Consider the following 15,239-nt stretch of genomic DNA (forward strand, 5'->3'; position numbering starts at 1 on the left):
TTTTGCTGAGACAGAAACGTTCATGTTCTGTGTGTATGTCGTGCAGGATGTATAATTCATAATAGCAACAATAATGCGGGTTTTGGACATATATTTCATGGATACAGGATATGAACTATCTTTTTTTAATTATTCCACCAGGTGTTTGATTTCAGTCCGGTGGTCGTACAGTAACAGAAACATGGAAACAGTGACTGCAAATTAATAAAAGCTCAGGAGAATCTCTGGGGCTGAACGTGATCCACCGGCCGCTGCAGACGAATCGCACTTCTCAACCTCCTGAGATCGTCCTCCACCTACACACACACACACACACACACACACACGCACACACACAAATTCAAATCAAATCATCAAGTCGACAGTTGTGCAGATGACAGAACGAAACAACAATGTGAAATCCAGTGTGTGTGTGTGTGTGTGTGTGTGTGTGTGTGTGTGTGTGTGTGTGTGTGTGTGTCTCACCTCCGCCAGCTCGTCTTTGAGCCCGTTGTATTGTTGAACATCAAATTTCTGTTGGGACGCTCTCCGATGGAAGAAGTGAAGGAACTGACGATCCCTCACCTCCGAATAGATAAACTCCTGCACACACACACACACACATACACACACAAAATGTCCTCACAAACGTGGTCTAACATTTGAACTGGTCCTCACACGAGCAGGGTTCTTCTACCTGTCTGGTGAGGATGAAGTAGGCGAAGAAGATCAGGCTGGTGGTGCAGGAGATGAAGAAGGTGACCGGCTCCATGACGTCCCAGGGAAACACATTCCTGACACACACACACACAGTTCTATCTACAGACGTCGTGGTGGCAGTGCACGTTCAGGTTGGGGAATGTGTGTGTGTTCATTACCAGGTGAGGTAGCCCAGGAATCCTCCCTGCAGGGACAGGTAGGCAAGCCCCGCCCACCCCAGCATGGACGCTTTGGAGTCCGCCTCCTTCGCCATCTGGATTTTCACCTACACACACACACACAGTAATATCTCGATTATTTCAGGGGGCAAAACAATGACTTTACTACGTAGTATTTGGTGTAGTAGTGTTTGGTGCAGTAGTGTTTGGAGCAGTAGTATTTGGAGCAGTAGTATTTGGAGCAGTAGTATTTGGAGCAGTAGTGTTTGGAGCAGTAGTAATTGGTGCAGTAGTATTTGGTGCAGTAGTATTTGGTGCAGTAGTGTTTGGTACAGTAGTGTTTGGTACAGTAGTAATTGGTGTAGTAGTGTTTGGAGCAGTAGTATTTGGAGCAGTAGTATTTGGAGCAGTAGTATTTGGTGCAGTAGTAATTGGTGCAGTAGTATTTGGTGCAGTAGTATTTGGTGCAGTAGTGTTTGGTACAGTAGTAATTTGTGTAGTAGTGTTTGGAGCAGTAGTATTTGGAGCAGTAGTATTTGGAGCAGTAGTATTTGGTGCAGTAGTAATTGGTGCAGTAGTAATTGGTGCAGTAGTAATTGGAGCAGTAGTATTTGGAGCAGTAGTGTTTGGAGCAGTAGTAATTGGTGTAGTAGTATTTGGAGCAGTAGTGTTTGGAGCAGTAGTAATTGGTGCAGTAGTATTTGGTGCAGTAGTATTTGGTGCAGTAGTGTTTGGTACAGTAGTAATTGGTGTAGTAGTGTTTGGAGCAGTAGTATTTGGAGCAGTAGTATTTGGTGCAGTAGTAATTGGTGCAGTAGTATTTGGTGCAGTAGTATTTGGTGCAGTAGTGTTTGGTACAGTAGTAATTTGTGTAGTAGTGTTTGGAGCAGTAGTATTTGGAGCAGTAGTATTTGGAGCAGTAGTATTTGGTGCAGTAGTAATTGGTGCAGTAGTAATTGGTGCAGTAGTAATTGGAGCAGTAGTATTTGGAGCAGTAGTGTTTGGAGCAGTAGTAATTGGTGTAGTAGTATTTGGAGCAGTAGTGTTTGGAGCAGTAGTAATTGGTGTAGTAGTGTTTGGAGCAGTAGTATTTGGAGCAGTAGTATTTGGAGCAGTAGTATTTGGAGCAGTAGTGTTTGGAGCAGTAGTAATTGGTGTAGTAGTGTTTGGAGCAGTAGTAATTGGTGTAGTAGTGTTTGGAGCAGTAGTATTTGGAGCAGTAGTATTTGGAGCAGTAGTGTTTGGAGCAGTAGTAATTGGTGTAGTAGTGTTTGGAGCAGTAGTATTTGGAGCAGTAGTATTTGGAGCAGTAGTATTTGGAGCAGTAGTATTTGGAGCAGTAGTGTTTGGAGCAGTAGTAATTGGTGTAGTAGTGTTTGGAGCAGTAGTAATTGGTGTAGTAGTGTTTGGAGCAGTAGTGTTTGGAGCAGTAGTAATTGGTGTAGTAGTATTTGGAGCAGTAGTATTTGGAGCAGTAGTATTTGGTGTAGTAGTGTTTGGAGCAGTAGTATTTGGAGCAGTAGTAATTGGAGCAGTAGTAATTGGTGTAGTAGTGTTTGGAGCAGTAGTATTTGGAGCAGTAGTATTTGGAGCAGTAGTGTTTGGAGCAGTAGTGTTTGGAGCAGTAGTGTTTGGAGCAGTAGTATTTGGAGCAGTAGTATTTGGAGCAGTAGTATTTGGAGCAGTAGTATTTGGTGTAGTAGTGTTTGGAGCAGTAGTATTTGGAGCAGTAGTATTTGGAGCAGTAGTATTTGGAGCAGTAGTGTTTGGAGCAGTAGTATTTGGAGCAGTAGTATTTGGAGCAGTAGTAATTGGAGCAGTAGTATTTGGAGCAGTAGTATTTGGAGCAGTAGTAATTGGAGCAGTAGTATTTGGAGCAGTAGTAATTGGTGCAGTAGTATTTGGAGCAGTAGTATTTGGAGCAGTAGTATTTGGAGCAGTAGTATTTGGAGCAGTAGTGTTTGGAGCAGTAGTGTTTGGAGCAGTAGTATTTGGAGCAGTAGTAATTGGAGCAGTAGTATTTGGAGCAGTAGTAATTGGAGCAGTAGTAATTGGAGCAGTAGTATTTGGTGCAGTAGTGTTTGGGGCAGTAGTATTTGGAGCAGTAGTATTTGGAGCAGTAGTGTTTGGAGCAGTAGTATTTGGAGCAGTAGTAATTGGAGCAGTAGTATTTGGAGCAGTAGTAATTGGTGCAGTAGTATTTGGAGCAGTAGTATTTGGAGCAGTAGTATTTGGAGCAGTAGTATTTGGAGCAGTAGTGTTTGGAGCAGTAGTATTTGGTGCAGTAGTGTTTGGAGCAGTAGTATTTGGTGCAGTAGTGTTTGGTGCAGTAGTATTTGGAGCAGTAGTATTTGGAGCAGTAGTATTTGGAGCAGTAGTAATTGGAGCAGTAGTATTTGGACTAGTAGTAATTGGAGCAGTAGTATTTGGTGCAGTAGTGTTTGGGGTGTGGTACCATCTCCAGTGGCCTCAGCTGCTGTCGGAGCTGCTCCTGTCGCATCAGCAGCTCCGAGTGTCGGATGTGTTGCTGCTGCGGACGAGTCAGAGCCGAGTGAAGCAGGTGGACCACGTACTTCATGTCATCCACACCCAACAGATGCTCATGGGACGCACCTGACGCTCACAGAGAGAAGAGTCACCAGTCGGGGAGAAGGTACCTACGAGATACTGCATATGTAGATGAGAAGTCCTGCGTGTGTCGGGACAGCGCCCCCTGGAGTCACACACGGGTTGTACCTTGTCCGAGGGAGCTGACGTTGTGCGTGACGTCATTGAGGACGAGCTGGAAGTCTTTATTTAAAACAGTTTCCATGAAGGTGCACGAGGAGATCCTCTGTCCGTCTGCGGAGGGAAACACAACTTCATTCATAACTTCCTGTACTTCCCTCTTTGTGGGGACCATCTGAAATGTGACACCTCTCGAGGACACAAGTGACGACGAGTGCATGTTTGAAATTGTGAGGACGTCTTTATAAAAAAAGAGACAAAGGACTTTTTTAGAAAGTAGACACATTTTAGAACATTGACGGGAAGTGGGGACAGATTTAGAAATGAAGACTTTGTAGAAGGAATGAAAAGGTGTGTGCGTATGTGCGTTACCTCCGTTGAGCAGCGCGGCGCTGCGGACCCCGAGGTCCTTGTCCGTGATGTCTCGAATCAGGTCGCCCACCGTGGTCAACATGGGCGTCAGAGTGAAGCGACACTGCCGACCGGCAGGAAGACGCAGCGAGAGGACGGGGCGGCCGAGGCTGTAGTGAATAGACACATCTGCAAGAGAGAGAGAGATGTACATACACATACAGTTATACTTTAGTACAGGGATGGGACCATACCACTTTTTGGTGTCCGATCTCACACGGATCCTGCAACCGTGACCATCTGCCGGTACCTATCCGATACTCGTCTGATACAACGTTTACCCCACTCGTATAATAAAATACTACTAATGCATTGTTCAGGATGCACTTTGATTAACCAAGCATCTGAAACCTCATACGCAACTGTGAGAATAAAATAATCAACTCCCCTGAAGGAAGACGTGCTGTCCAGCGACGTGACTGAGTTACGGAATACTGCTGTTTTATTCCTCACAGAACTTTTGACGTTCAAACAAGCAAAAAACAAATTGACTGTTGATTAAATGATAATAAATTAACAATGTGATGCCTGAATGTCCTTCAAGGCTTAGAAGATACGTACAGTAAATAGGCCTTTACTTGGTATGTTTACTGTAATGTGTCGGATCAGATTTGACTTCTTACTTCTTCGATATCCGTTCTAGTAATTTTGTCCAATATCGACCCGATACCGATATGGAATATGAGATCGGGACATCCCTACTTAAGTATGTTCATTAAATCATACAAATGAAACAGAACACGATATTACTGAGAGAGCTCTCCTGTTAGAAGGGCCATGATCGCTTTTTTTTGGTTAATGCTAAGCTAGGCTAACCATGTCCTGATCTGTACTCAACACGTCATAACAATAAAATAATATAATATTTGATTGACATCATCTTTTCGGTGATGCCGGAGACAGTTTACCTTTGGATGGAGGTCGACTGCTGTAACCGGACACGACGCAGGCCGACCACACTGAACTGGACTGGGACACAAATATGGATTATTATAGTCACATTATTATAGACTCACGCATGCTTATTGAAGTTAATATACTATATATTACTATGAGAAGTAATGTAGTGAACAGTTGTGTTCATGACGCAACTCTAGAAATGTTGTTAAACTCAAGGATTCACCCCTTTGTTCAGAAACTCTCCAGACTCGAGGTTTCAAAAGTAAAGAATGTGACCAGACGTCTGTGAAAACCTTCAGAAGTGTCAACTCACCGTGGAGACTCCGAGGGTCCTGGGTCGAGAGCAGCACAAAGAGAACCTGCAGAGCGACCGGGCGACGAACATGACGAGACGTTGACCTGAACCGAGGAGCTCGGACGTCTTCTGGGTGTCGTCAAGTCGGTCGACAGGAAGGAATGTGAGGGAGGCGAGTGGAAACAGGTTCCTGATGTGAGGACGAAGAGCGGGGGAGTTAACTCTTACCTCACTGGAGGAGTCGGACTAGTATCTGGCTCAAACCACAATTCATAATGCTCAGTCTCACCCACCAAGTAGAATTGGAAATTAACATCAACTGAAAAAAAGAAATATAAACTTTGAACATTTCTCTCTTTTTCTAAAGAAAAAACAGATGTTCAAATATTTTTTTGAATGCACATAGAGGAAAAAATATCAATATCAATATATGATTACTCATCAACATTATTTTTCAATCTGTTGTAAACACACGTTTTTTGAAGTTGGCGTCTGTTGGAGAAATGAAGTTGCACGTTGTTTTCTTAGCTTTGTCGTGTTTGTGTCGATGTAGCAGCTTTAAAAAATTCATTCAAAAGCAAAATAGTTCAGCGAGAAACTTTTTACTTTGGACTGCAGTTGTGAAGGATATGTTTTACATGACATTACATTCATGTACATACAGACTTACAATAAGTGCATTCAACCATGAAGATATTACCCGAAACAGTGCAAGAATCAAACAATCAAGACATTAACATTGATCAAAAACATGTAAATATTATGGGGGGGGGGGCACAAATTTAGACTGCCCCACAAATTAAATTTGGTAATCATACTCAATTATGCCATCGAAGCATATCAGTGACATTACAGATAAGAAAAACCCCATTTATGTTTGTAATAGCACAGATTTTGCACAACCAACCCATTTTCACTTCAGGGCCAAATTAATAACATACTAATCAGCCAAGAATTCTTGGAGACACCGGATGATTAGTGATATTCCACTATGTAAACTACCGTATATAAAGAGGTTGGCAATGTTTTTAACATAAAATATAGAAAATATGATTTAAAAAATTCCAACCATCAACATATTATATTTACTGTATTTTTCATATTCATATTTCAACTTTATACAAAATTAGCTGAGAATATCAGGAGAGACAAATATTTTTTATGAATCCAAGGGGAGTCAGTTCACACACTGACCTGTAGGAGGAGCTGTCTGCCCAGAGAGGGAACAGCCAATCAGAGACACATCCGCCACATTCAACATTCAAAAAGAAACATCCTCAAACTTTATTCTGCAAAAACATATGAAATAATTGTTGTTTTTTAAAGTTTATGTCAAATTTTATTTGTGTGAAATCTGCAGAACAACAATTTAACCTTATTAAAAAGAACAACAATTTAACCTTATAAATATAAATATTCAAAATTATATATAAATATAAATATTTATAAGGTGTAAATATAAATGTTGAAAACTGCTTTATACTTAATAATAATGCATATTATTATTATTATTATTATTATTATTATTATTATTATTATCATGTTTCATCCTGCAGCTCTGACATGTGAGAGTCTTCTTCAGTCATAAATAGTTTATTAGTGAATGAATTTTAAAAATTTGATCTCATGCAGTGACAGATGTGGCCTGAGGGGGGCACCGATGCGTTGTCGACTTTTGTCTGATAGGAACTGTTTCCACACACGCTTCTTCTCCTGTATGTGTGTGTGTGTGTGTGTATGTGTGTGTGTGTGTGTGTGTGTGTGTGTGTGTGTGTGTGTGTGTGTGTGTGTGTGTGTGTGTGTGTGTGTGTGTGTGTGTGTGTGTGTGTGTGTGTGTGTGAATAAATCTCTGTGTGTTATCAGGTCAGATTAATGAATGAAACTAATGAAACAGCCAGCAGCCTCGATACTGCTGCATCTGTGTGTGTGTGTGTGAGTGTGTGTGTGAGTGTGTGTGTGTGTGTGTGTGTGTGTGTGTGTGTGTGTGTGCGAGTGTGTGTGTGTGTGTGTGTGTGCGAGTGTGAGTGTGTGTGTTTGTGTGTTGTGTGTGTGTGTGCGAGTGTGAGTGTGTGTGTTTGTGTGTTTGTGTGTTGTGTGTGTGTGAGTGTGTGTATGTTGTGTGTGTGTGTGAGTGTGTGTGTGTGTGTGTTGTGTGAGTATTAGTTTCACTTGTTTCCCAGGGACAGAGAGGTTTTCCTTCATTGTTGTCTGTTCTCTGTGATCTTTCTCTTCTCGTTATTGAAAATGTTTGCTCTGTCCAGTGTTGACGTTTAAACTAATATATAATTTAGCATCAGTATCTATTTCAGAATTTGATTAGACAATGAAAACTCCTAAGAGCCACCATCTCATTTCATCAACAACACTTAAGAACTCATTCATAAAGACGATCAGTGACATGACATGATATGTATATATATATAGATATATATAGATAAATATCTATATATATGGTCACAAACTCATTATGATCACTGACAGATGTGGACAGATGTCATATGTGGTGCAGTGCATTGTGGGATTGAATGCAGTGAACATGATTTTGATTCGACAGTCTACAGACATGGTATTCACCTTCGTTCATATAACAGTTTATATTATTATTCAATAGCAAATATTCAAAAATCAAACTTAGAGACACGAGTCGCCTTCGTTTGTTGTTTTAATCCTGTGCTTCTGTTTATTTAACAGCCAGAGTTTTGTGTTGGAGTTGGTGTTTCTGTTTTAACATTTTAAATTTGAACAATTCTTCCTCTCCCTCCGTCATTATGATCCTAAAGTACACAATGTTCTTTTCTCTGCAGAGATGAAATGAAGGGATTTTTCATTCTTCATTCTTCCACTGAAGTACAGATGGTGAGTATTAGGTTTCACTCTAGATAAACTGATATCACACACACACACACACACACAGACACACACACACACACACACATTCAAGGAAATTGTGTGAGGGGTGTAAATGTGATACCGATGACATAATACAATTTATCTAAAGGCCAGTGTGTGTGTGTGTGTGTGTGTGTGTGTGTGTCTGTGTATGTGTGTGTGTGTGTGTGTGTGAGTGAATGTGTGTGTGTGTGTGTGTGTGTGTGTGTGTGTGTGTGTGAATGTGTGTGTGTGAATGTGTGTGTGTGTGTGTTTGATTGTTATATAAGAGAGAGAATAATAAGTGTTCTTGAACGATCCCATGATGACTGACTGTTTTATGTGTGGTTTTCTGTGTGTGTGTGAATGTTAATGTGTGCGTGTGTGTGTGTGTGTGTGTGTGTGTAATCTGTCATTGATGGTTGCGGGTCAGATCATATCGACGTGTTGTTGTTTCATGAGTGTGTAAAAGTCAAATGTCGCTGGCAAAGGTCGTGACTTTAATTGTCATCGAGATAAAACAATATGTAAAATCTGTATGTGTGTGTGTGTGTGTGTCGGCAGCTTTGTTTTCCAGATGATAACGTTGGTCCAGTCGTCTCCACAACATTGGTTTGACTCAAACGTTCACCTCTTCATGATCCTCAGAGGATGAACAGAGGCTGTCGATTCGTCCACTGCAGGTGAAGATCCAATCCAGACCTTCACCCTCTGGGCTCATCTGAAGTCTGAGGCATGTGGACTCTACAGGAAGTCCACAGGAAGTAGACAGGAAGTAGATAGGAAGTCCATAGCTGTCCTGCACAAAGGGCGTGTGCCGCCAAAATATTCCTCCTGAAGAAAAACAGTGTAAAGTAACTTTTCCCAAGTTCTGTATTTAAGTACAATTCTAATTCATCTGAGTGTTTTCGCCACATTCTACTTTATATTTCTTCTCTTCTAGCAAAACATTGAACTTCCTTTTTTGCGGCACCAATCATTCAACCACTCACAAGTCTTTCTCAGCTGTCAATCACGACGTCTTGGCCCATTTTCATATCATCACATAACTAATTCAAACCACAAAACCACAACAAATTGGAAACATTTGGTGAACATCTTTTAGTTTGGTCCAGCAGTACTGCAGCCAGCCACCAGGGGGGCAATCCAGAGGAGCCTTCCTGTCGTCAGTCTTCATTTACAGTCACGTTGTCCGATGTGTCTCAGTTGTTTCTGTTTGAGAACCAACGAGGTCGAATGATCCAATCTTTAAAATATCAGAGAAAAATCTGACAACATCTGAACTTTCTCCATGAGTCATGTGACGACCCCTCAGGTTCATCAGACGACCCTCTGCAGGGGCCCCACCCCCCATGTAGAGAACCAGTCACCTCAACTGATCTGAATGTATATATATACTGTATGTATGTATATATATAAAATGTAGTTGGAGCAGCTGGATCAATGATCCGATCAGAGATCAGTCACAGCACATTGAGTTTTAACACCTTACACTGATGATACTTTTACTTACGCAGGATCATAACTTTTACTTGCGATGCAGTTTTCCTACATTGTGGTATCAGTACTTTTACTTCGGTCAAAGATCCGAGTACATGTCACGCTGGAGTCACACAAACCGGGACAGGATCCGCTTCAAGACCAGGATCCTGTGTGGACTGGACTGATCAGGTTCAGGGTGTCGCTGCAGCAGCATCAAAGACAGGAGAGGACGGAACAGGAACAGGTTGGGATTCATCAAGTGACGGGTGGAAAACTTTACTCTCGGCTGACATCCAGCGGTCCGGGCGCCCGGACTCGAGGCGGGTCCGGGGGCTCGGGGTCTGTCGTGTCCCAGGCGGACGACGTCCTGCAGTCGGGCGGAGACAAAGCGGAGGGAGCGGTGGCTCCGGGTGAGAGAAACAATTGGTAAACTGATCTGTGAATGAGCCGATTGTCTGCGGCGTGAACTTCATCCTCCACATCAGTCATCGTCAGCGCTGGGGTGGAACTGAGTACACAAGTACTGTACTTGAACACCCATTTTCAGGTACTTGTACTTTATTTGAGTTTTTTCTTTTTTACACATTCCACTTTATACAAACAGAATTATTTCATTCTTTACAAGGCTTAACAAATACTGTATTTAATAACTATAAATACTTCAATTGGTAACACATTCTTTTTTATACAAAACATGTTGAGCCCATAAAATATGACATTCTCCTACAAAAACACAACAAAGTAATAAATGAAATAAAATGAGCATTAAAATGATGCTGTCTCATGTACCAGTAAAATAACAATACTTTATGTCATCACATGCAGTTTTATGAAAGAAACTTGTTTACCTGCTACTTTATTGGTGACAAATGAATTAAGGTTTTAACTTGTTCCGTTAAACAAACTTGATTTGTTTGTTTGCTTCTAATTTGGGTATCTTCTTAAAGAATTTTCCTTTTTCAGTTTATTTAAAAAAGAAGAAGGTATATTGCAATATATTGCACAAGGAGTACTTTTAATTACTGTTTGGTTCTAAGACTGTATAGTGTTTTTACTGCAGTGCAGTATCATAACAATTTAATGTCGGTTCATAAATGTTCATGAACAAAACTCCAACCAAAGATGAAATAAAATAATAAAAGTGTTCATCTGAATGTGAAGAAAACCATTAATCTGCACATTGTCCACATTTTAAAAAATCTGTTTCTGTTTTTTCTTTTCCTACTAAATATGATTCTGCAGGTTTTCCAGTGAAACAGCAGCAACAACAACAACAATCTTCATAACTTATTTCAGACGTGTTGTCGGAATGAAAACCGTCTGCAGGTCGAGACAAACGTCCTCAGGTGTCTGTATCGATGGCTGCAGGTGGGCGATGGGGGGCGGGGGGGCGGGGGGGCGGTGATGGTATCGATGTGTGGAGCTGGGGAAGGGGGCGGGGCCTGTAGGGCGGACCGGGGTCGCGCGTGGCACCGTGCAACAGCTTATAAAGTCAACGGGTCCCGGTGAAGCTCACCTGCACGACCTCCCTCCGCCGCACTTCTTCCTCTTCCTCCTCTTCCACAGACGGTTTGTATTATTATTATTTTGGACTGATTGAATCTTCACCTGCGGCAGAAGAAGGAGAACCGGAGTCCACCCGACCGGTCCATCAGAGAGAGGAGAGGAGCTGCAGGTCGGAGGTGAGACGGTCGCTTCGTGCGGTTCAGCCCAGGAATAAAAACCTTGAAGATATTCTGCTGGGAATTCATTTAGTTTCAAACGAGTTCTTTGGAAAATCTGAACGTTTCTCAAACATCAACTCAGATGATGCAGAGGAACTGATGATGATGATGACGATGATGATGTTAATGAACAAGTTTGTTATTTTAAGATTGTGAAGTTAAAGTTCAGAAACTTTTTATTATTATTATTTTGAAAATCAGAAAGTTTCTCAACTCAGATGATGCAGAGGAACTGATGATGTTGATGACGGTGATGGTGATGATGATGGTGATGGTGATGATGATGATGATGATGATGATGATGATGGTGATGATGATGATATTAATGAACAAGTTTGTTATTTTCAGTCTGTGGAGGAAAAGAAGAGTAAGTTAGTAAATCCAGAAGCTTTTCTTTTTTAAGTCTCTGCTGCGTCTTCTCGTTCCCTCAGTGATGACGCGTCGCCCGCTGCTGATGACGCTGCTGCTCGGCGTCGTGCTCGTGCTGTCGGCGTGTGCCCGCGGCGGGGAGGCGCGCGTCCGCCTCAACTCCATCCGGACGGTGGTCCTGAGGGAGGGGCACGCGCTGCCGGTCAACCGGAGCCTATGGGAGCCGAGTGTGGACCTGACGGTGAGTGATGCGCTGTGACGTCACGTTCAGGGCTCTGGTCCTCAACAGGGGGGTCGGGCCCCTGGGGGGGTCGTCACGTGGTTCATGGGAGAAGTTCTGATTCAGGAATTTGTTTTCAGTTTCAGTCTTTTATTGTGAAATATTTGATCGTTTTACAAGTTATGGCCTCAGAGTTCAATAGAAACTTTGTCGACAGAACTGTGACAATGTTTGAAACTTTATTAACAGAACCATCAGTGTTTGAAACTTTATTGACAGAACCATCAGTGTTTGAAACTTTATTAACAGAACCATCAGTGTTTGAAACTTTATTAACAGAACCATCAGTGTTTGAAACTTTATTAACAGAACCATCAGTGTTTGAAACTTTATTGACAGAACCATCAGTGTTTGAAACTTTATTAACAGAACCATCAGTGTTTGAAACTTTATTAACAGAACCATCAGTGTTTGAAACTTTATTAACAGAACCATCAGTGTTTGAAACTTTATTAACAGAACCATCAGTGTTTGAAACTTTATTGACGGAACCATCAGTGTTTGAAACTTTATTAACAGAACCATCAGTGTTTGAAACTTTATTAACAGAACCATCAGTGTTTGAAACTTTATTGACGGAACCATCAGTGTTTGAAACTTTATTGACGGAACCATCAGTGTTTGAAACTTTATTAACAGAACCATCAGTGTTTGAAACTTTATTGACGGAACCATCAGTGTTTGAAACTTTATTAACAGAACCATCAGTGTTTGAAACTTTATTGACAGAACCATCAGTGTTTGAAACTTTATTGACGGAACCATCAGTGTTTGAAACTTTATTAACAGAACCATCAGTGTTTGAAACTTTATTGACGGAACCATCAGTGTTTGAAACTTTATTGACAGAACCATTAGTGTTTGAAACTTTATTAACAGAACCATCAGTGTTTGAAACTTTATTAACAGAACCATCAGTGTTTGAAACTTTATTAACAGAACCATCAGTGTTTGAAACTTTATTAACAGAACCATCAGTGTTTGAAACTTTATTAACAGAACCATCAGTGTTTGAAACTTTATTGACGGAACCATCAGTGTTTGAAACTTAATTGACGGAACCATCAGTGTTTGAAACTTTATTAACAGAACCATTAGTGTTTGAAACTTTATTGATGGAACCATCAGTGTTTGAAACTTTATTAACAGAACCATCAGTGTTTGAAACTTAATTGACAGAACCATCAGTGTTTGAAACTTTATTGACAGAACCATCAGTGTTTGAAACTTTATTAACAGAACCATCAGTGTTTGAAACTTTATTAACAGAACCATCAGTGTTTGAAACTTTATTAACAGAACCATTAGTGTTTGAAACTTAATTGACAGAACCATCAGTGTTTGAAACTTTATTAACAGAACCATCAGTGTTTGAAACTTTATTAACAGAACCATCAGTGTTTGAAACTTTATTAACAGAACCATTAGTGTTTGAAACTTTATTAACAGAACCATCAGTGTTTGAAACTTTATTAACAGAACCATCAGTGTTTGAAACTTTATTAACAGAACCATCAGTGTTTGAAACTTTATTAACAGAACCATCAGTGTTTGAAACTTTATTGACGGAACCATCAGTGTTTGAAACGTTGCCGTCGCTCCCTTGACGTCCGCGTCTCCTCCCCGCAGCTCTACCAGTGCATGAGCGACCTGGAGTGCAGCGAGGGCAGCTATTGCCACGCCACCTCCAAAGGCCCCACCCACTCCCGCTGCCAGACCTGTCGCCGGAGGAAGAGGCGTTGCCATAGGGACAGCATGTGTTGCCCGGGCAACCGCTGCAGCAACGGTAAAAGATCTGCCTCTACCTCCAGAGTATCCTGCAAGTTTTTTAATGTGTCTAATGTAGAATTTTACATTTTTGATTTTTACTATTTGACGATTTTAACAAAAAAAATTAAAGTTCTGAAATACATTTTGAAAAATGAAAATTTAAAAAAATCAAATGATCCAAAAATCAAATAATCTCAACTTATTGTCGAGGCAGAAGAAAACCCTTCCATTCGATGTTTTTTACAACGTATCGCTGTGGGACAGATCTGGTTGGCGTCTAGTGGCTTATGTTCCTCATGTGGTTGGAGCAGACGTATGAAACCTGCGCAGCATCTCCAACGTCTCTCCGTCGCTCCCTCCAGATATCTGTGTTCCCGACGACGACAGCTTTGTGTCTCAGAGGATCCCAGACGCAGACGGACATTTGAATCCGCTGCTGAAAAGGAAAGGATGGAAGAAGCGAGAGAGGCTGGAAGTCAAAGGGACCAGTGGAAAAGGTTTGTCTCCTTTGCTCAGATGTTTGAGAAAGTGGATTTATTCGTCGGAACTCTTCACTTATTGACCGTGTGTTGGTGTCTTTGTGTTTCCAGGTCAGGTCGGGGATCCTTGTCTGCGCTCGTCCGACTGCTCCGACAGTTTGTGCTGCGCCCGTCACTTCTGGACGCGCATCTGCAAGCCGGTGTTGAGGGAGGGGCAGGTGTGCACACGCCACCGCCGGAAAGGGAACCACGGCCTGGAGCTGTTCCAGCGCTGCCCGTGTGCCGACGGGCTGAGCTGCCGGACGCTGCGGGAGCCCGGCGGCGCCAAGCCCTCGTCGCCGGCATCGCTGTCTTCCTCGTCGTCGCTCCTCGCGGCGGCGGCCAAGTCCAAGTTCGCGCCGCCCTCTCCCTCGTCCCGCCACCTGTCCCCTCGCACGTCTTTTCTGTCCTCGACCTCGTCCTCCTCCTCGTCGCTGTCGCCGGTGGGAAAGACGAGACTTCACGTGTGTCACAAAAACTGAGGAGGGGACGGGACGGCGAGAGGACGGACGTAGAGACGGGACCAGAGGGAGCGAGAGGCAGACAGAAGAGGAAGAGGGTGAATAACCAAAAACCTTTTCACACCTGTGGAAACTCCCCCGTGAGCAAAACTGTCCCACTATCTCAATGCTAATTAACTTCCTGTCAGTCTGCATTCACACACACACACACACACACACACACACACACTCACACACACACACACACACACACACACACACACACACACACACACTCACACACACACACACACACACACACACACACACACACACACACACTCACACACACACTCACACACTCACACACTCACACACACACACACACACACACACACTCACACACACACACACACACTCACACACACACACACACACACACACACACACACACTCACACACACACACACACACACACACACACACACACACACACACACACACACACACACACACTCACACACACACACACACACACACACACACTCACACACACACACACACACACACACACTCACACACTCACACACACACACAC

General features: G+C 42.4%; 2 protein-coding genes across 2 annotated transcripts; one reads left to right on the forward strand and one right to left on the reverse strand.

The window, feature by feature from the left end:
* Nucleotides 1-109: 109 nt before the first annotated feature.
* Nucleotides 110-5,391, reverse strand: LOC118320355 (calcium uniporter regulatory subunit MCUb, mitochondrial). Its single transcript, XM_035651023.2, has 9 exons — nt 5,209-5,391; nt 4,904-4,964; nt 3,957-4,124; nt 3,594-3,698; nt 3,313-3,470; nt 858-964; nt 677-773; nt 466-582; nt 110-296 (listed from the first exon to the last, which is right to left on the reverse strand). Exons 1-9 carry the CDS (start codon nt 5,278-5,280, stop codon nt 213-215), a joined length of 969 nt encoding a protein of 322 aa, XP_035506916.1. The 5' UTR covers nt 5,281-5,391; the 3' UTR covers nt 110-212.
* Nucleotides 5,392-11,005: 5,614 nt separating this feature from the next.
* Nucleotides 11,006-14,968, forward strand: LOC118320362 (dickkopf-related protein 2-like). The gene is made up of 5 exons (XM_035651036.2): nt 11,006-11,222; nt 11,696-11,874; nt 13,543-13,699; nt 14,046-14,180; nt 14,274-14,968. Exons 2-5 carry the CDS (start codon nt 11,698-11,700, stop codon nt 14,681-14,683), a joined length of 879 nt encoding a protein of 292 aa, XP_035506929.2. The 5' UTR covers nt 11,006-11,222; nt 11,696-11,697; the 3' UTR covers nt 14,684-14,968.
* Nucleotides 14,969-15,239: the final 271 nt, after the last annotated feature.

Source organism: Scophthalmus maximus, chromosome 12 (genome assembly GCF_022379125.1).
Source record: "Scophthalmus maximus strain ysfricsl-2021 chromosome 12, ASM2237912v1, whole genome shotgun sequence".
Lineage (NCBI taxonomy): Eukaryota > Metazoa > Chordata > Actinopteri > Pleuronectiformes > Scophthalmidae > Scophthalmus > Scophthalmus maximus.